The following is a 20,915-nucleotide window of genomic DNA, read 5'->3' on the forward strand; positions in this document are numbered from 1 at the left end:
TCTCTGGATGTATGCGCACAAACTGTGGGTGTATTGTATGTTAATGATGTGGCACAAAGCACAAAAAGACTTTTGAAAGACTTTTCAAAAGCAGGTCTGTTTTCAGTGCAAAATTTTAATTCAGTTCCTACATTTGTGGAATTAAAGTTCATGTCCAAACTCTGGAAATATAGTGGAACATCAAATTATGTCCCTGACGATCAGAGTTGTAGCCATCTTATGAAACAAAAATGTGTGAGATTTGTGTTAAACTATCATGGTTTATTTTTCAGTTATTATTATTATGTTTATATTTACAATTGTATTTATGACCTAATACGTATTAGTATTTTTCCGCCTGTTGTCATAGAGTGATTTTTAAGTCACTGCAGAAGGTACCACTGAACGAAGTTAGAGAGGATAAAATGTATTCTTTTTTGTTTTGTTTTTTACCATTTCATTATTTTGATTATATTTTCATTTCGTTTGAAGTGTAATTTGAATTTAGAATTATTATTATTTATTAATTGTTAAAAATCAAAATCGACCAGTTGAAGTGTGTGCCGATCCAATCACTGTTAATACTCGCCATGATTTGTGTGTCAGTAGATGAAAATAACTAAAAATACTTACTTTTCATTCCCTATAATTTAACGGAGTGTACATCTTAATCCTGACGAGAATAACGTTTTTTTAACCATATAAAAGGAGCGTGTCCATATTTCGATTCTTCTAAATCATTGCACACATTCCATTTGCACTACCAACTTTTTATGAATGTGTTGTCTGTTTATTTAGCTGGTGCTTGAGGGAATGGACTACATAATAGGATGCAGATGCTGCAATAACCGGAGAAGAACCTCCAAATTAAATTGCACTTCACCCATCCCATTAGTGTGTTGCACGCATGATTTCGCCAAACCCAAACTTAGCGCATGCTTGCACGAAAATACCAAAACTTCATGGCCATGCCCATTGACATTGCGCTTATGACTTATGGCATAGCGCCATGCTTAGTGCTTTTAAAATAGGACCTGTATAGTTTAAATGTGGGACCTCTGACATTGCTTTTGAATAGAAATGTTTATTGTGAATATAATTTTTTATTAGATTTTTTTTTGATAAGGCATGGGATGTGAAGAATGGGAATATGCTCTTTCAGTCTGCTGTGCTGTCAGGTTTGTGTACAGTTTCTTATACCAAAATTTATACTGAAATTGAACTGCTTCACCCATTATAGCCTATGAATGTAGAGAATATGGGCTGAGGATGCTGAACTTTTTGTTCCGTAGCGTATCCACTGCTTAGTCTGTTCTTCATGGAACAAAACCGACAGCTCATCACAGGGTCAAGTGATGGTCAGGTTAGTCCCACACAAAGTCTCTCTTGTGTAATCTACACACCCCCTATGACATTGTTTATGATGGAATCTCTTTGTGGTTAAAGCTTTGGAGCTACACTCTCCCTGCTGACCACAAATGTTGCTTGGTGACAAAACTGGACCTTCTTAAGCTTGAACAGAAGAATCAGAAAATACACTGGAACAACAGCAAACCTCAAAGTGGAAAAGATGGTAAGAAAACACCCACAAACCACAGTTTAGACTGTGTACGACTACTGTTTTTTATGTGCCTACCTCACTGAGTGAAAAAGATCTCACTAAGCTGCATTGGTGTGTTTTTCTAGGAACATCTCCTAATGATGACAGAATAACAGTGGAGACAGCAAAGCCAGTTCTGATAATCTGGGCTCAAAGACCGCAGTGCAACCATGCTTGCATGCAGCAGAGGTATAGGCCTATGTTTCTTGTTCACTCTTAGCTGGTTGAACAACTGATGATTTTTTTAGGTGACATTTTTTTAAAGACAGGCACGATAAAGTTGCATTTTACTAATAACAATATTCTTATTTGTAGTTTTCCATTTTTTTATTATTCTTGGTTGTTCCCAGAGATAAAATTTGTTGTTCAGAGGTTGCTCTTTCATAGCTCAGGAGACTTAATGGAGTCATGTTGCTTTTACGTATCAACATAGTCTCAGATGTTTCCTTTAAAATTCCTTTGGAAAACTAAAATTAGAAACAAAATGAGAAAGTTGGTGACATACAGAGCTATCAAATGAATGTGAATAGCATAAACCAGATATTAAAATCTTAGAGAGAGTTTTGATTGCAGATATCTTGGGCAATCTGAGACTGATCACAGTGTGTAACATTGTTGAGGTCTCTTATGAAAGTCTAGAGGACAGATATGTGAGATCATACAAGGGTCTTTTTCTTTGGAGAAAAATCTGAGAAGCAGGAGACCTAACCAAAAGTCTCCACTTGCTCTTCATCTAATCTCATTGCTGTCTAGGAGAAACAGCTGAGATGATTATTACTGGGAGATATTTAGGTGGCCAAAGATGTATTTACAAATGAACAATATTTTTGATGACAGTCGTTTCTGTAGCAGTGCTGTTGTCATGACATCACACACATGTCTTCATTGCTGTACTAATTAGAACATGGGTATTTACTGTTTGTGGTCATCAAAGGAAATCTCAAATTAAAGAGTCATTATACCCCCATTAATTGTCTCAGGCTGTCAAAACAGCAATTACTGCAATGGTAAGAGGGTTGCTAAAGATGTACTTTACATGTCCCAGTTCAGGCAGCTGTAGGGCTCACCCACATGGACTTGGTTGTGTCATGGTTGTGGCTTTCAGTACTTGTGTTCCTTGACAATATATAACTGTTTATATGACTGCTCATGGTGTGGACAAAACCAGTAGGCTTTCACATGCCGTGAAAATTCTGAGGGAATTCAGTCTCTTGTTTCCTTCCTTCTCCTTATGGCTGATAGAATGTGTAATGTCATATGTTGCAAAGTCCTGCAGATCCCAAAAGTATTCAGTGGGAGAGGCAAGGTTGAAGTCACGAAACAATTTTGTTTTACAAAGCATAAATGCCAATCACTTTCAACAAAACCTCTTCAATTTTATTATAATTAAAGGAAGAAATCAAGTGCATGCTTTTACAGACTCAGTATTTAACCCTTCCCGTCTGCACTCATGTTTAGTAACTGCGCATGAATACTTCACATTCTCCCAGTGATTTGGAAAGGTGTTAACCCAACAACTCTGGTTTATTGGACAAGAGAGGTGACCTTTGACCCCTGCCTCTATGATTTGCACTGCAATAAGACTAAAATGCTCTTTTAAATCAAATCCTTGGGCAATTTTTCAAATCTTTTAGTACACTTCTGTTTTGGATTTTTTTTTTGAAAGTTACTCTTTTGTATGAGCTATACAGTTTATATATACAGTACATACACTCAGTGACCACTTTATTAGGTACATCTGTGCACCTACTTATTCATGCGATTATCTAATCAGTAAATCATGTGGCAGAAGTGAAATGCATAAAATCATGCAGATACAGTCAGGAGCTTCAGTTAATGTTCACATCAACCATCAGAATGGGGGAAAAATGTGATCTTAGTGATTTGGACCGTGGCATGATTGTTGGTGCCAGATGGGCTGGTTTGAGTGTTTCTGTAACTGCTGATTTCCTGGGATTTTCACACACAACAGTCTCTAGAGTTTACTCAGAATGGTGCCAAAAACAAAAAACATCCAGTGAGCTGCAGTTCTGCAGATGGAAATGCCTTGTTTATGAGAGAAGTCAATGGAAAATGGCAGAAAGACTACAGTAACTCAGATAACCCCTCTGTGCAATTGTAGTGAGCAGAATAGCATCTCAGAATGCACAACACGTTGACCCTTGAGGTGAATGGGCTACAACAGCAGAAGACTGTGTCAGGTTCCACTTCTGTCAGCCAAGAACGGAAAGCTGTGGCTGCAGTGTTTTTGTATAAATATTTACCCTGACAGTAAATATCCTCACAGAAGAATAACAGCATTCTGAGACATACCTGAACGGCTCGTCTAAAGAACAGTTTAACGACCACTCCACTGCAAGCCAAGCTAAGGATGGCTTCCAAAGATCTTCACAGGGAAGAGAATGAGAATGAAGGGATCTGTGACACTGACTTATAAGAGGGAGACGGGGCTCCCTTATCACTGCTGTTATTGGTCTGTCAACTGACAAGACGTGGTGTCATTGGCGCTTCTAGATTAAATGCACCTGAAGCAACATCCCATAGTGAGATATCGAATGGATGTTAGAAAGAGAACTATTATACTCAGTAGCGTTAATCAGGCATTAGTTACTTTGTAATAGTGTTTTTTGGTAAACTATCTCTTCTTTGTACTTTTTCCATAGAGGAAGTTGTGTATGGATTGGCAGTTCTGACGGGCTGTACCTGCTTGACCTGGATTCCTCGGATCTTCTCATGATTCTTCCATTCAAAGGTTTTTGTCTTCTTGTGTGGTTCCATGTATGAATGTCCACATTGGGCCAGAAATGCCCATGTTTATGCCATGCTGAAAAGACCAGCATTGCTAGTCACCAGTTTATGTTGTGTTCTGGGGGCTGGTCCCCCAGCAAGGCATGCTGATGTGCTGGTGTCCCTACCAAGCTTTTAAACTAGCTTAACCAGATTTTTAAGAAAAAACATGATGGTTAACCAGTTTCACCAGCTAGATCAACACCAAACCAGCACTAACCAGCATAAACCAGCCTAGACCAGCATGGGAACTGCATGCTGGTTAAGCTGCATTTTTTTTAGCAGGGTGGGCACTGGGGAAGTGTTTGTGCATTTGAGCAGTTTTAAGTCTAAGAAAAAACATCACAAGCATTCACTTACAGTAAGTCTGATAGTCTAGTTTATAAATATATTGATTCCCCTTCTGTGCTTGTGTTTATTCCAAACCAAAATTAAGTTCACAAGCAGTTTTGGCTTGAAGATTAACACCAGCAAATTGGAGAATGAGTCAAAACATGCAGCATATTAATAAAAAAAAAATCACATGATAGTGTCTCCTAATAACCTAATAATGAATAACCAAATCTATAGAATAAGTCTGAAGAAATAGTTTCCCCAAAAATTGCATTTCTGTCATCAATAACCCTCACATCATTGCAACCTATTTGACTGTTTTCTTCCCTGTAACACAAAAGGAGTTATTTATAGCAGAATGTCCTAGTTACTTGCTACTTTTTTATACAAGGAAAGTTAATGGTAACCATCACTTTCAAGAAAGATTTTCATTGAATAATGACTTAAATTTCAGTCTGTTTGTCACACAGAATTATTATATGGCTTCAGAAGACTTGGAATGTAGTGCACAATTCAATTTGACAACTTTTCTGATGCTTTTTTTTGGGGGGGGTGCTTGAGAGCTGCTGGTCCTCATCCACTTTTCATTGTTCCACAGAAGAAATAAAGTCAAATTGGTTTAGAATGATATGAGAATGAGGAAATTATGATAGAAGTTTCATTCTGGGGTGGACTATCCCTGTAGAATGTCCAGGAGCTGGATTGAGCATCTCTTCCTTAACACCCCTGCCCTAAGAATCTGCTGAGAGGGACATCTAGGTACATCAGAGGTTGCGATTAATTTGATACCAAAACTGATACATCAACTCCTACTAATTTACCCCCAACAGGTGACCAAAGTTTGAGTGTCTCAATGGCAGGGTCATGGGCCATTTCTAAAGGACATGGTGGCAATGTAAGTACTGGTCTAAATTTTGCATGTCTTTAAAAGAATGTTGACTTTTAAGATTTCTGTGTATTGTTTATTCTTAAAATACTGTTTTCTGTGTCTTTACCTGTTTATAGTAGGTGTTTTATCAAATTTCCAAACCTAGATAGCAATTGCATACTTTTGATAGATGTGTATACTGCTTTCCATATTAGAGATATCAGAATAATGTAAGGTGTCCTTCATAGAAGCTCCTACTTGCTACTTTTAATTATTTATTCCTATAGTCAACCTTGAAAACTAGACTAGAGCTCACATGTATAGCACCTTTGGTATTTTTACAGGCCTGCAATTAGCAGTTCATGGTTTTAAAAAGCCATGATTATTTGAAGTGTAAAGCTGTTACAAGGTTGGGCTGCGGGTTGCAGTCTGGGAGGAAATTGGGCTTCTGTGCAAGCCACAATAATGTGGTATAGCACAATATATGGAATAGCCTAAGCCTTTCTCTCTCTCTCACACACTTTCTGACTAGATGTGGTGTTTGGTGACCACTCTGTTTGAGCCCTCAGTCGTCCTTTTCGAGGTTAATAGTGCTGGGCTGGATGATCTCTGCATTAGTCTGGTTAAGAACTTCTATGAGGCAGATCAACTTTCAGTGGTGCCCAGGTAACAAAACTTCAACCCCTTTGGGGCAAACATAAAACTTATGGCTCTAAGTCCACTGGATCAGATGGTATTTTTTAAGAAGACTTGGATAAGACAGGGTATCGCTTTGAGCACCAACTGAGAATAATTTACTGGTTGCTTTTGGTTTTAGCAAGAATTACCATCAGTAGACATAAAGTGACCCCAAAAAGTATGTGGGAAATAAACCACACATAAAAGTTTGAATGTCTTTGCAGTCTATAATAAAATATGAAACCAAGTGGTATTTAAGAAATATAGCACAAACACAACTTAAGCAAAAATGTAAAAAAATGAAAATTGTTAGGTTTCAAATGAAAAAACAATAGATATAAAGTTGGTTTGATATGTTGTTATCTAATGCAGTGATATTAATTTTGCATAATGCAGCAGGCTCCTCCGACTCCTGACTATTAGCTACGAGAAAAGAGGCAGTAAGGTTCTTCCTCCTCTGTCTTTGTGAACGGGTCATCAGAGGGCTGGGTATCTGGCTAGCCAAAGGTGGGAGGGTAGGATAGTCTACCAGGAGGAGCTCCTCTTGGAATGGGAGTTCGGACTCCCTGCGATGGACAATGTGGTAAACAAAGTCCCAAAACTCCAGATGCCCCAGCTTCTCCATCTCCCACTGGCTAAGAGGCTGATTGAGGCAGGTGTTAAAAACAAGTTTAAGGTCAGACTCAGTATAGTCCAGCTCGTCTACTGCGATAAGAACTTTGAAAGCAAGGTCCCTCACGTCAGCCTTATCCTGATGACCTTGTGGAGGTGGATGAGCTGGGCCATACTAAGCCAGATGGAATACTCGGTGGTGGGAGATGGAAAAAAAGATGCCCATCCTCTTTTGACCAGTTCGTTCTGTCACGATATGGGTTAGAGAGGCGAGGACTCAAGTGCAGGGTAAAGATGGGCTTTAATAATCGCAAAACAAACAGAAACTACCCCGTAGGGGGAAAACACAGTTCCATAACAGACCGAAACATCCACATGTACCTATGACAGCAAACTGGCACAGAACAGAAAACACGAGATTAAATAGGGAAGGAAATGAGGAGGGTAACGAGGGAAGGCAGGTGAGGCAAATAAACTAATAACAAGGTAACAAGGAGGCAGGGCCAAAACATGAGACAGGAGAGCACATGGTAAACTAAACACAGAACATGGATGTCAGGATCCAGTCACCAACCAATAAAAATGACTGACCAAGGTGACAGGATCCCGACAGTGCTGCTTGGATGCACTATGGAAAATGCTGTATTTTATCATTTCCAGTATTGGAATAGTATTTATGTCATTTCCCCCCTCACTTGATTTCCTGTCAATTTTACCCCTTTATATTCACTATTTTCAGCTCTCCTCTGATGCCTACGTCTCCACTAAATGCTGAGTTGACTAAACAAGGCCCAAAACCTCAAAGAAAAACAGGTCAGAGTTCACAAAACCACACACTTTTAGTTGCCAAATAAATAAATAACTGCCAGTGGTGGAAAGAGTACTGATTTTTTTACTTAAAGGGCACCTATTATGGTTTTTCAAATATTAGCTGTCATGCAGTGTGTTATATAGCTGTTTGTGAATGTAAAAAAGTTTCAAAAAGCAAAGTGCACGACAAATGGAGTTATTGACTCCCAAAAGAAAGAACCGATTCTGAACACCTGAAACGAGTCGTTAGTAATTCCAGACTTACTTCCTGTACTAACCTACGTAACAAAAAACCCACCTCTGGTCTTCATTGGCTGCTCGTGAACAGCTTTGACCCGCCCTCAAACACTACACTAAGCGGTAGACCAATCACAACAGACTGGGACATCTGACCAATCAGAGCAGAGTAGGCTGTCTGAAAGGAGGAGTTTAGAATGAATCCTTTAGAACGGATCATTGAACGAGTCGTTTTTGACACTGGGAAAAAAAGGTAATGCTGCAATTTAAATTATGAGCAAATTAAAGTGTTTTTTGACCTGGATGCATGTAAATCTATTGTATGAGACCTTTAAAACAAAATTAGGCACATTTAAAAACCATAACTGGTGCTCTTTAAGTAAAAGTACTGCTACTGAAGAAATAATTCACTTGAGTACAAGTAGAAGTACTGAGAAATATTATGACTCCAGTAAAAGTAAATAAGTAGTTTGCCAAAAAACGACTCAAGTAAGTATGTTACAAATTGCTTTATGAAAATTATATTATATATAGTATATACCCTTCCATTTTTAGAACACAAAGACATTTTTGTTCTTGAAAGAAATTGATGCTTTCTTTCACCAAGGATGCATTAAATTGGTCAAAAATACTGCCAAAATCATTAATTGCTAATTATTATTAAGTTTAAAATAATTGTTTTAAGTGGTATTTTTTAAATGTTTTCTTTACCCATGATGGCAAGCATATACTGTGTCACCTATTCCTTACAAAAGCATTCTAAAGTGCTTATTTCATACTCAAGAAAATGTTCTTATTATTAGAACTGAAAATGGTTGTGCTACCATGCGGAAATCATAATACAGTGATTTATTCCCCCCATTTGCTGAGGTATTGAGTTCTTACAAGTTGCTTTACACTTGCAAGTCAAATTCTGGTTTTAAAAATAGGCAAAAAGTAACACATTTCTCCTGAAATTCTATTTTCTCCTAAAGTCTATTGTTTTAGAGAGATGAAGGCATGCATTACGGTTTTGAAAAAAGAATATCTAACCAGGAAAGAGAGGGAAGTGGATATTCACAACAAAAAGACAAGTAAATCACAGTCTCTAGTTTGAGAAACAGACTCCTCACAGATCCTAAACTAGCAGCTTCTAAATACCAGCATTGCTGCAAGAGGATTCTTGAACAAACAGAAAATATTAAGAATACAACATTTATTTAAATAGAAATAGCCATTTGTAATATTCTAAATGTCTCTAAATTGTCTCTAAACTACATAACGTGCATTGTGACTGAAACACATTCCTATTTCAGGTTTATTCTCATTCACGTATGTCCAAGTATTTTGGCTATTAAGTTAAAATACTGTACAAAACTAATATAATTTTAATATAATATAATTTTTAAAACTAACATAATTTTTAACTAATATAATATAATTATCCTCTGTGATATTGCAGCAATTATCCAGATATGGAATAAGATTCAGCAAACTGTTCTCAACTCCTACAGGCCAACTGAATAAAATAAGGCAAAAAATAACATTTCACACAGTGTTTATTGAGAGAAACTGTATGATTGATTCAAACACTAAAAGTGATTTTTCTGTATATGTATTATTGTATTACAGTTGTAATAATAAAGTCTTTATTAACATTATGGTTATTTAACATACTGAGATATTATTATTAAGTAAATTGTAGCATTTGTTTACATTATGTTTTGTGATTGCTCATACCTTCTTTATAGAACATCCATCCCTTGCGCACTTTTGGCCTCTAGAGGATGAGGCTTTTCAGACAGATAAACAGCAGCACAGGGCGGGGAAGTACAGTACAGCACCATGAGCGAGAGTTAAGTTACCCTCTAGGACAGTTTATTTTGATTTTATTTAATGCGGGAGTACAATACCGAACTGATGCGGACTGATAGAAGCGGAGAGCCCGTCTGTGCGTGCGACGGGGCGAAGAACCGGACGGTGGGAAAAAAAAATGTTCAGTGAAAAGTCAAAAGAAGATCACAATGTATGTAATTGTAACTATATCAGATATTATTAATAAAACAGAGGAACTCGTTACGTGGGCATTTTTTGCCTCCATATTTTGAATTTCGGGGATATTTTTGTTAATTTCGGTGGCGTTGTTTCCCCGAGTCCCTGTTAAATTCAGACACTATTGGCATTGTATCTTTCTAAGGTATTTAAAAGTTTGTTTTAGACATATAGTAAACAAGTAAACAAGATATCCCCACATATATGTCAGACTTTTTGTGTTAATGTTTGACACAGTTAAAACAGTGCCTACCTTAAAAACAAGTGAAGTTTGATCAGTGGTTAAACGTGTTCAGATGGATCCCTCGTACCTGATTGAACGGACCCTTTCCAGAATAAAATAAAATATGCAGAAAATATTTTAGTGGCGGGGCAGAAAGTCTTGAAGAAGCTTAGAGAAGACACCGGCGGCAGTTTATGCAAGCTGCTGTACTCATGATGCTGTGCCCTGTGGGCTTCCATCGTGCGCACACAGCGCGTTTTAGTTTATGAACAGATTTAGCGCTTGTAACTTTCTTCTTCCCAAAATTCTGAAATATTATGAATTATGAAAACTTTGTAATTGTGGTGAAAAGTAACTGTAGCAAAGTTGAATAATTAATTTTTAAACAACTCAAGCAAAAGTAAAAGTACTATTATTTATTTATTCTTAAAAAAGTAGACAAATGTGAAAAATATACTCAAGTACTGTAACGAGATTTGTAATTCTTTACTTTTCACCTCTGATAACCGCCTTGTAATAACCAGTGTTCTAGTGTCATTGACACCCCCCTATTGTAATATTTATGATAATAATTCATTACTGTCCTAGTTATCTTGCTTTCCTTGCAAAAACTCTCTACCACAATACAGTTTTTTAAACGAAAGCTGTCATTAGGCACAGAAGCATTCTTTATATACAGCAGTTTTGAGAGATTTGGGTTGATTATGAATACTTTTGGAATACATGGGAAAGAAACCATCCCATGAAAGTGTCACTCTTGATTTAACAGTCTGCTGCCATTTGGTGTCTGAGGTCACACCCTTGACGCAGTGCTTTAATAACCACAGCACAGAGAGACGAGCCACAGACTACATCACAAAAATCAAATGATAAATTCAACAGGAAATTGAAATAGACTCTATTTACTTTCTTAATGGATTACCCTGGTGTTATTGTTCTTTTTTCAATAGTGCACGTTATTCCCTGGAAAAATCCAAATATTTGAAAGAATATGAAAGTTATTACATCAAAATGTTATTATGTTTCATCTTGACTTTAAGCGACTTTAAGTGTCTTCTTACCACAATCTTTATTCTCTCACTACATGTTTTATTCTCACAACAATTGTGGCAGCATATTTGTAAAGTTTTAATTCAGAAAACTGGGAACCCACAAAAACAGAATAGCAATTCACAAAATTAATTTAAACCATAAAATACTGTACGTAATAATTATACTTGTTTTTTTTAAAACCCTCACCTACTTTCCCCTTCCTCTTCCCAAAATCAAAATTAATTCCTTTCCTTTCTGGCATCTTTGATTGTCTGTTTTCACTGCATACTGACTGTCTTATGAATGTGGAAGCAAACCATCATCATCTCTCTCTCCCGCTCTCTTTTTCTCTCTCTCCCTCAAGGAAGGCTGTTCTTCCATCTCCAACTATGCATTATTTCTCTTACTTTCTAGAGTTACACATCCACAGAGGTTTAAATTTATTCCATAGCTTTTTGGGGGCCTAATTCAATACCATAACTAGGACAACTCATTTCTACTACTGAGCTTTGACGTGCAATAATAGTCAGGATCCAAAATTTTAAAGAAGGTCATGGCTGTATGATTGAGGGTCTGATGCCATATAGACTGATCGCAGAGCAATCAAAAGTCTCTGTGAAGAATAGGTTATGTCAGTATGTGATTTGTAGACACTGATGCAAAACCACCACCTCCATTTGGTTCATCGTTTTAAGAGTGTGTGCCAATGAAATCATTTGGCAATAAGCGGGGCCGCCAATAAGGGAGGACAACTGGACCTTTTGTCCTGGGCCAGGTCTTGAGGGAGGCCCGATCGGACTGGAGGGGGGCCCACAGAAAGGCTGTTCCATATTGTAGAGCACAGCTAAACGCATTCAGCAGGAGACGTGATTATAAACGGAGACAGTATGCAACAGCGAAAGCGAATGCCACTGGGCTAGTGCGCGTTGATGGAATAACTGTTCGCACATTTTAGTTTTTTAAAACATTTCACTTCCAAGCAAAACAAGCCTGAGTTCAAAATAATTTGCATTACATGATAACAATTTTACTGATTTCGGCCTTCAGCTATGTGTAGGAGTTACATTCATCAGCTGCTTTTCAGAATATACATTTAGTTTGTGATGGAAAAGGGAACTGATTTTGGAAAAGTGTGTATTAGTTGTAATGGAAAAATGAAAAAAAAAAATGGAAAAAATTAGCTTGCTAAAATGAAGGACACTCAAAAAAGGTCAGTATTTCAAGTTGTAATTTGTATTTTGTAACATCCTGGTAGATGACTTTAATTGTGTTTTTATTTGAATTAGTTCATGTTTGTAGAAATGTTGCTGTAGAACTCTTTTGTACAAGGGATAATGCACACTCAGCAGGTCAGTTATGGCTGACTGTACATTATCTTGCTGTACTGTACACAGTTACCATATACTTGAATGGACATAAAATATTGACTTGAGTTAAAATTGTAGTGAGAGAAAAGAGCAAAAAGTAATGCAAGAGATATGAAACTAGCACAGCTAGTGATGGTCAGTTATACATTTTACCAGTCATTAAGCAAAAACATTTGACTGCAGAATGCCACGATTGACCAACCAAAATCCAGTATTCCAAAGAGCTGTATAATAAGCCAAGATATATTGAAGTTTGAAAAGGAGAATTAATTCAGAAATTAGGAAATAATGGAACTCATTTTAAAACAAAACAGCACCTTTAATAATGCTAGTGACATTAGTATAATGTTCAATCTTTTGTCTTCTAGGTGTAAGCTGTCAGAAGAGCATGAAGGATCAGGCCTTGGTTTTTCACACACAAGTGAAGTCATCAGGATACAATGCAGCTCCTCAGTAAGTCAGTTGACCACACAGAGAAATGCACTCAGACTTTCCTACATGGTTTCAGCTTTTGTGTAGACATGGCTTATAGGACAGGGGTTTTCAAGCTCTTTTTGTCAGCCAAAACCATATGACCAAATATATTTACTTGAGGTGCCCTCAACCAAGTCATTCCAACCTTTCAATAAATTAATTGAACAAATTAAATGCACAACATCAGCAAATTATTATATTATTTAATTTATAAAATGTTAAATATTTAAATCTAATATATTTAGATAAATTCAATAATTAACATTTTAAAAAGATCATGTTCGTTTTCTGTTATAATAGTTTTTATATTACGTACAGTATATACTGTATACATATACACACACACACACACACACACACACACACACACTGGCGGCCTAGACAGGCCCCATTTCCAGCAGCCATCACTCCAACACCTTATCCTTGAGTAGTCATGCTAAATTGCTGATTTGGGACTAGAAAATCACTTGCCATTATATCAAACACTGCTGAAAGCTATTTGGTTCGTCAAATGAAGCTTAATATTGTTTTTGTGTTTGTTTTTGAGTTACCACAGTATGCAATAGACTGGCATGTCTTAAGGTCAATATTAGGTCAAAAATGGCAAAAAAGAAACAGCTTTCTCCAGAAACTTGTCCATCCATCATTGTTTTAAGGAATGAAGGCTATACAGTACTTGAAATTGCCAAAAAACTGAAGATTTCATACAAAGGTGTGCACTACAGTCTTCAAAGACAAAGGACAACTGGCTCTAACAAGGACAGAAAGAGATGTGGAAGGCCCAGATGTACAACTAAACAAGAGGATAAGTACATCAGAGTCTCTAGTTTGAGAAATAGACGCCTCACATGTTCTCAGCTGACAGCTTCATTTAATTCTACCTGCTCAACAACAGTTTCATGTACAACAGTAAAGAGAAGACTCAGAGGTGCAGACCTTATGGGAAGAATTGCTAAGAAAAAGCCACTTCTGAAACAGAAAAACAAAAACAAAAGGTTAGAGTGGGCAAAAGAAACACAGACATTGGACAACAGATAATTGGAAAAGAGTGTTATGGATCTTAACCCCATTGAGCTTTTGTGGGATCAGCTAGACTATAAGGTGAATGAGAAGTGCCCGACAAGACAGCCACATCTGTGGCAAGTGCTACAGGAAGCATGGGGTGAAAAGTCACCTGAGTATCTGGACAAACTGACAGATAGAATGCCAAGGATCTGCAAAGCTGTCATTGCTGCACATGGAGGATTTTTTGATGAGAACTCTTTGAAGTAGTTTAAGATGTTCTGAACACTTTTTCCAAATTGTAATAGTAATTTTTCATGTTATTAATGTCCTGACTATATATTGTGATCAGCTGAATGCCACTTTGGTGAATAAAAGTACCAGTTTCTTTCCATAAGAGCAAACACTGTACATTATTCCAAACTTTTGGCCGCCAGTGCATATATATACAAAATATAATTTTTTCTGGCATTGACATTAACTCCCTTCCTTTTCCATTTGGGAAACAAGACAAGCATGGACTTGTCTACATGAATTTGTGATCTTTCAAATTTCCTGTTGAAAACAATATTTTGAAAATGTTCAAATCTTTGCCCTTGAATGCATGTAAGGTCAGTAAGGAAGAGTTTTAGAATGCTTCCTGTCAAAGCTTAATTTTAGGAAGTAACATAACATAGACAAAGAAGCTCATTCTATTGAAAATATAAGTCAGACTGTGTTCTGGTAGCTTTTAAAGGTGATTTATTGTTAATGGCACTCATTGTGCTCACACCTAATATCTTCCATACTAAATCTTTTGAGTTAGAACACTGTGCTTTCATGCGTTTTAATCTGTGGTCACAAGCATAATAATCCTTTCAACAAATTTTTCACTGTTTCCATGGAACTGAATGTAAGCCTTGTTTGCCTTAAAGATTATTTTCATCCATATTATGTAGTAATGCTACATTTTCATGCAGACCTTTCAGAAGAATCTTCATGGTATCTTACGTTTATCTCTTTTCTAGTAGGACAATGTTTAAACCAAAAACCAACATAAAGAAAAAAAGCAATTCTCCATCAAAAAGTAGCACAAATGTGTAAGTATTCTACATTAGTTTTAGTACCGAGAATGCAGCAGTACTCAATAAAACAAGTCTAAATGATTGCTGAAGTCTGTGTGCTGTTCTTCAACAGGAAAGGCTTGTTAAGTGAGTATCCATCACACTCTGCAGCACCAAGTATGCCTTGTACTCATCTGGCTGTTTCCACAACTCCAACCACAATCAGCTCTCTGCAGTACTCAGGTTAGTGAAAGTGTGGTTATACTAGACTTTAAGCATGCAAAATTGCAACAAATAAGGTCAACCAGATATGATGTCACTCTCTAGGACTTCTGGTTAGGTTAAATAATAAATTCTAAACAACAAATAATAAAATGTGATTTAAAATGTACATTTTACATTTTAAATTACATTTAAAATGTAAAATACATGATTTACTCTACTTTTATGCAAGAAAGCAAGCCATGCAACTTTGGAGTTTATATTCTTTAAATTGAGCCAAAAGGTCAATCTGTGACGTTTAAAGGGATAGTTCATCCAGAAATGAAAATTCTCTCATCATTTACTCACCCTCATGCCATCCCAGATGTGTATGACTTTCTTTCTTCTGCAGAATACAAATTAAGATATTTAGAAGAATATTTCAGCTCTGGAGGTCCATACAATGTAAGTGAATGGGTGGCAAAAATTTTAAGCTCCAAAAAGTAAATAAAGGCAACATAAAAGTAATACATATGACTCCAGTGTTTTAATTCATATTTTCAGAAGTTATATGAAAGGTGTGGGTGAGAAACAGATCAATATTTAAGTCCTTTTTTGCTTAAAATTCTTCTACCTGACCAGTAGGGGGTGATATGCATGAAGAATGTGAATCACCCAAAACAAGAAGAAGAATGTTAAAGTGATCTGTTTCTCACCCACACTTGTCATATTGCTTTAGAAGATATACATTTAACCACTGGAGTCTTGTGGATTACTTTTATGCTGACTTATGTGGTTTTTGGTGCTTGAAAATGTTGGCACTCATTCACTTGGACCAAAAGAGCTGATAATTCTTCTAAATATCTTCATTTGAGTTCAGCAGATGAAAGAAAGTCATACACATTTGAGATGGCATAATGGTGAGAAAATGATGAGAGAATTTTCATTTTTGGGTGAACTATTCTTTAAAATCATTTATTGGATAATATCCTTTCGCTTTACAGATTCACAGGACAGAATTTTTTATGCCACATAAGACAACACATCTGTGCAAATGCATGCGTTCCTGCTCTCCTGCATTTGCATGCGTATGAATGGAGATGCATGGAACACGAAGTGTAGTGTAACCTCCCCATAGTATCCAGTTGTAATTTAACTGGCTAAACATTGCTTCAGCATTCAGCACTTAATAACAGAGGCTAACAATCGTTTGCATTTTTTTGTTCTCCCGTTGTTTCACATAAAGGTATATAATAAAGCACTAGCAGCAAACCAGAGCAGTCCCCTGGAGTTTAACACAGCAAAGTTGTGGACGCCTCTTTTTAAGAGTGCTGTAGTTGTTGTTTTAGGCTTACGCCTCAGGAGCGTAATTTTGCTATGTAATTATGCCTTCAATTTTGTCAGTTAACTTTCTATTCTTGTGTCTAGGAGATGGAAAGCAGATTGTGTGTGGTCTTGGAGACAGTTCAGTTTTGTTGTATAACTCCTCACTCACCGGCAACCCAGCTGTCTATTCAGGTAGTGGAAGAGCTTAAAATGTGTAGCGTTTATTTTGTAAAATTCCTCTGCATCTCTCTTATTTTCTTTTACAGAATCAGTGGCACAGACAAAGAGCAATTCAGGATCAAAATTTTTAAATGTCAATCTGACAGCACCTAGTTAAAGCTTTAGGGAATTCTAAAATTTTGAGGCCCTCCTTGACACTGAAATTATTGCTCTTTTCATTGGACTAAGGATTGTTATAAACAAAAAAGAGCTTAGAAATAGTCCACATCAATATTTCCTCTCTTGAGATGAAAAAATAGACCTAAATGTTTTATATTTTCAGCAAAGTATCTTAACATTTCATGATTCAAGTCACTATAAATAGCTGTACTTCTGTGGGAATTCTGGCAGCTGTGAGTTGGCGTGCTCCTGACATGATGAGTGGTGATCATTTGGGTGATGCAGGTTTGAGTCTAGTCTGCAACGTGACAGACAGACAGACAGATAGACAGAGATAGATAGATAGATAGATAGATATGACACACTCCATCTGCTTATTAATCTAACTACAGGACTCGGTCAACATGGCACAATATATTGTTCCGCAGATGGCACTGTTGTTGTGTTTTTGCAGGGCACAGTAAGGCTGTGAACTCTGTGTGCTGGAGTCATTGTAAGCAGTGGTTTCTGACTACCTCTGAGGAACCCAGCATTAACATCTGGAGTACAAGTGCTGCTGAACCTGTTCTGACCATGGTAACATAACAACAATTACCGCAAATACTGTAGACCTCACTTTGACATTAGCAGTTTACATTTTATATTAGTACTGAGCTTTTGCAGTGCCTATAATCATAGTAAATTCCAGCTCAGAATGAACAAATGAGCAAAGTACGTGATTGCAACAACACATTTTAAGATTCAAGAAATTCACTTGCATTTGTCACCAATGCATTTGAATGTGTTTCTCTTGGCTGTGTTTTCTTGGCTGTATTTTTCTGTTGGAATGTCAAAGACATCTGTGCAGGCCACTGGTCATGTCCAGCACATCAGGGCTCTAAACACTTTCAGAACTCTCTAAACCCTATATTTCCCCTTGTGATGATCACATTTTCCCAGAACCCCCAATACAACACTAAAGTTTATTCAAATCACTTTTCTTTAGAAACATTCAGGCCTAAAATATTTCGGTCTCAATCTCTTAGACCCGTGTTGTATTTGAATGCTTTGGTGAACCAGAGATGACCTCTTTATTTGCACCATTTATAATTAAGGGAATAGTGTGTGCAACAAAAAGCACTCTTTAGGAATGCACAATATATTGAACATATTGGTTATCAGCCAAGATATTAGTAATTTTTTTACATGTATATATTCGGTAAATGTTGATATGGGATATTTATTGGAAAATGTTCAATAATTAACTCTGGACGCTCATTTCCACCTATTCAAGAGTATACATTTTGCCATATTGTAGAGCTAACTTAAAGTTAACTGAATTGACTGAGTTGTGTGTTAAGTGAATTGTGAACATAATGAATTGTGCTCTGCCACATTTCTGAACGCAACAATAACATGAAATCGAGCTTGTGTAGTTAGAAGCAACCGCAGTCATGTACATGCGTAGAGTATTTTTGGGCCTTTCTTTGATTTATATGTTATCTTAGAATTTGTAGCTCTACCAAAGGTTTCACTCATGCTCTTAATCACACTTATGTACACACATACACACACACCACAGTTACACTAGATGTCCAGTAGCACTTATATTCCACCAAAATCTCTTTCAGTAGTCCAGACAGTTTCTAGACAGAAAAAATAACATTCCTTTATCTCTCTATTCCCATTTATCGCTTAACACTCCATCTTTGGTGAAAAGAAAGAAAAGACAAAAAAGCTTGGTATTTTATGCTGATATGGTCCTGTATTTTATGTGGTGTGATATGAATGCACTTTACACATATTCAAACATTTGTTGGTTCTCCAGGGAGATGAACAGTTTGCCAAGTCCATCAGAAGTGCTCAGTTTTATTATCTGGATAAGTTTTTACTGCTGGCATCAGGATCAAATCTACTTCTGTACCTTTACCATCTGGACACCACAAGAGATGACATAAAGAGGTACTGGTAATACACACACACATACTCACGAATGAAGATCTTGTCTGCCAACCGAAAGGTTCAATTCCAGGGCTGTTCAAAACTGGCAGAATGCCAGCCTATGGAGAAATGTTGAGGTCAAAATTCCACTCTGTTACCATTGTGCTATTGCACCAGACACTTGCAGTAGACCTACTGTTAGATGATTTAGATAAATATGCCAGAATTTATTATTGAAGAGGAAACAGTCTGGGGTGGTATCTATTTCTCATCCAGCAGCCTGGAAAATAGAACTTTCCATGGGTTCTTAAGAAAATGGATTTTAGTCTAATGTGGTCAGCACTGTTTATTGTAACAAAAACACTTTTCATAAAGCTATATTTTCAGGAAGAAAGCTGAGTAAGTTGTCTGTATACACAGTATATTGGCCATGGTGAGATATGAATGTCTTGTTCTAGAGGTGTAGAGCGTACCCATCAGTGGAGAATCCTTCATTTATTTATGAAGCATGAAAGCAGTCTTTATATGTATAAACACAAGTGTTTGGGAATTCCTGGAACAGATATGCAGAAGTCAAGAGCCAGATATTGCACATCGTATTTTGTCAAACCTTCTTCTACTGCCCTTCTTACAGAGAAGATGTTTAAGCATGTGAATTAGTAGAATATGTCTACACACATAACTCACACACAAACTGTATTTGTATTTTTTTTTTATTTTATTTTATTTCTTTCAAACGGTCCAATATGTAAACACTCAGGGAACCAGGGTTACGTTTCACGTAATGGAGACGTTCCTTTCCATAGGAACCCAAGCTGCATAATCACATTGGGAACAATATACATTCATGCCATGTGAACAGTAGCTGCCAACTGTCTACGCCCGTGTGGCAAGCATATAGCGGCACACAAGCAAGCTAAAGCATCTAAATAAAACAGAGAAAATTATGAGTTTACTCCTGTTCTAACAGAAAGAACCTGGAAAGTAGGAGTCAAACCCTCATCCAGATTATAATATCTAACAAATGTATGCAGAGAGGACTACCCTGCCACCATACAAATGTCCTCCAAGGACGCACCTCTAGCCAAAGCCCATGAGGATGCTATGCTCCTCGTAGAATGGGCTCATATGGGGCCTGGGTAGCTCAGCGAGTATTGACGTTGACTACCACCCCTGGAGTCGCGAGTTCGAATCCAGGGCGTGCTGAGTGACTCCAACCAGGTCTCCTAAGCAACCAAATTGGCCCAGTTGCTAGAGAGGGTAGAGTCACATAGGGTAACCTCCTCGTGGTCGCGATTAGGTGTTCTCGCTCTCAATGGGGCATGAATCGTGGAGGGTAGCATGAGCCTCCATGTGCTGCGAGTCTACGCGGTGTCATGCACAGCGAGCCACGTGATAAGATGCGCTGATTGACTGTCTCAGATTGACTGTGTGCAGCAGACTGATTGGTGGGAACACGTAAAAACACGTTGTCTGCCACTGATGCACCAATGCATCGATGCCCAGCTCTGCCGGGGGCGAGAGGGAAAAACAGAGGGGACAGTGCGATGACTCGCTCGAAGCGAACAGTTTGACTTCCGCTCTGCCAAACCTTCTCCAGATTTGTTCCATAATCTGAGGATGTAATGTCCACTCTCCGGGCATCAAGCCCTGTCTGGACAGGAGATCCGTGCCCAAATTCAACCGGCCTGGGACATGCACAGCTCGTAGAGACAGCACATTGTCCCATGCCCACAGAAGAATGTGACGCGCCAGTCTCAGCATGGCATGAACGCACTCCTCCCTGGAGATTTATGTAGGACACCACTGTCCTGTTGTCTGAACGGATGAGGACATGGCTGCATTGAGTCTCCGGGAAGAAAATCTTTAATGCCAGCAACACCATAAACATCTCTAGACAGTTTATGTGCCAATATTGCCGCTGGCCCATCCAAACCCATAGGCTGGACGACCCTCGTATACAACGCCCCAACCCAGGGGAGGAGGCATCAGTCATTATAACTTTGCAGCAACACACCTGTTCCAACGGAACGGCCAACATCAAAAGGCGGGT

The 20,915-nt window shown here is 37.7% G+C and overlaps 1 protein-coding gene across 1 annotated transcript in view; it reads left to right on the forward strand.

The window, feature by feature from the left end:
• The window catches only part of LOC127414158 (WD repeat-containing protein 27-like), a 90,652-nt gene that overhangs the window by 8,488 nt on the left and 61,249 nt on the right, over positions 1 to 20,915 (forward strand). The window contains exons 6-19 of the mRNA XM_051651952.1: positions 1,106 to 1,157; positions 1,272 to 1,342; positions 1,426 to 1,552; positions 1,666 to 1,768; positions 4,243 to 4,331; positions 5,530 to 5,594; positions 6,100 to 6,233; positions 7,597 to 7,670; positions 12,926 to 13,010; positions 15,041 to 15,112; positions 15,210 to 15,319; positions 16,706 to 16,795; positions 17,397 to 17,518; positions 18,750 to 18,883. Coding sequence (XP_051507912.1) covers positions 1,106 to 1,157; positions 1,272 to 1,342; positions 1,426 to 1,552; positions 1,666 to 1,768; positions 4,243 to 4,331; positions 5,530 to 5,594; positions 6,100 to 6,233; positions 7,597 to 7,670; positions 12,926 to 13,010; positions 15,041 to 15,112; positions 15,210 to 15,319; positions 16,706 to 16,795; positions 17,397 to 17,518; positions 18,750 to 18,883 — 1,328 coding nt within the window. The remainder of the gene's footprint in view (positions 1 to 1,105; positions 1,158 to 1,271; positions 1,343 to 1,425; positions 1,553 to 1,665; positions 1,769 to 4,242; positions 4,332 to 5,529; positions 5,595 to 6,099; positions 6,234 to 7,596; positions 7,671 to 12,925; positions 13,011 to 15,040; positions 15,113 to 15,209; positions 15,320 to 16,705; positions 16,796 to 17,396; positions 17,519 to 18,749; positions 18,884 to 20,915) is intronic.

This window comes from Myxocyprinus asiaticus, chromosome 23 (genome assembly GCF_019703515.2).
Source record: "Myxocyprinus asiaticus isolate MX2 ecotype Aquarium Trade chromosome 23, UBuf_Myxa_2, whole genome shotgun sequence".
Classification (NCBI taxonomy): Eukaryota; Metazoa; Chordata; class Actinopteri; order Cypriniformes; family Catostomidae; genus Myxocyprinus; species Myxocyprinus asiaticus.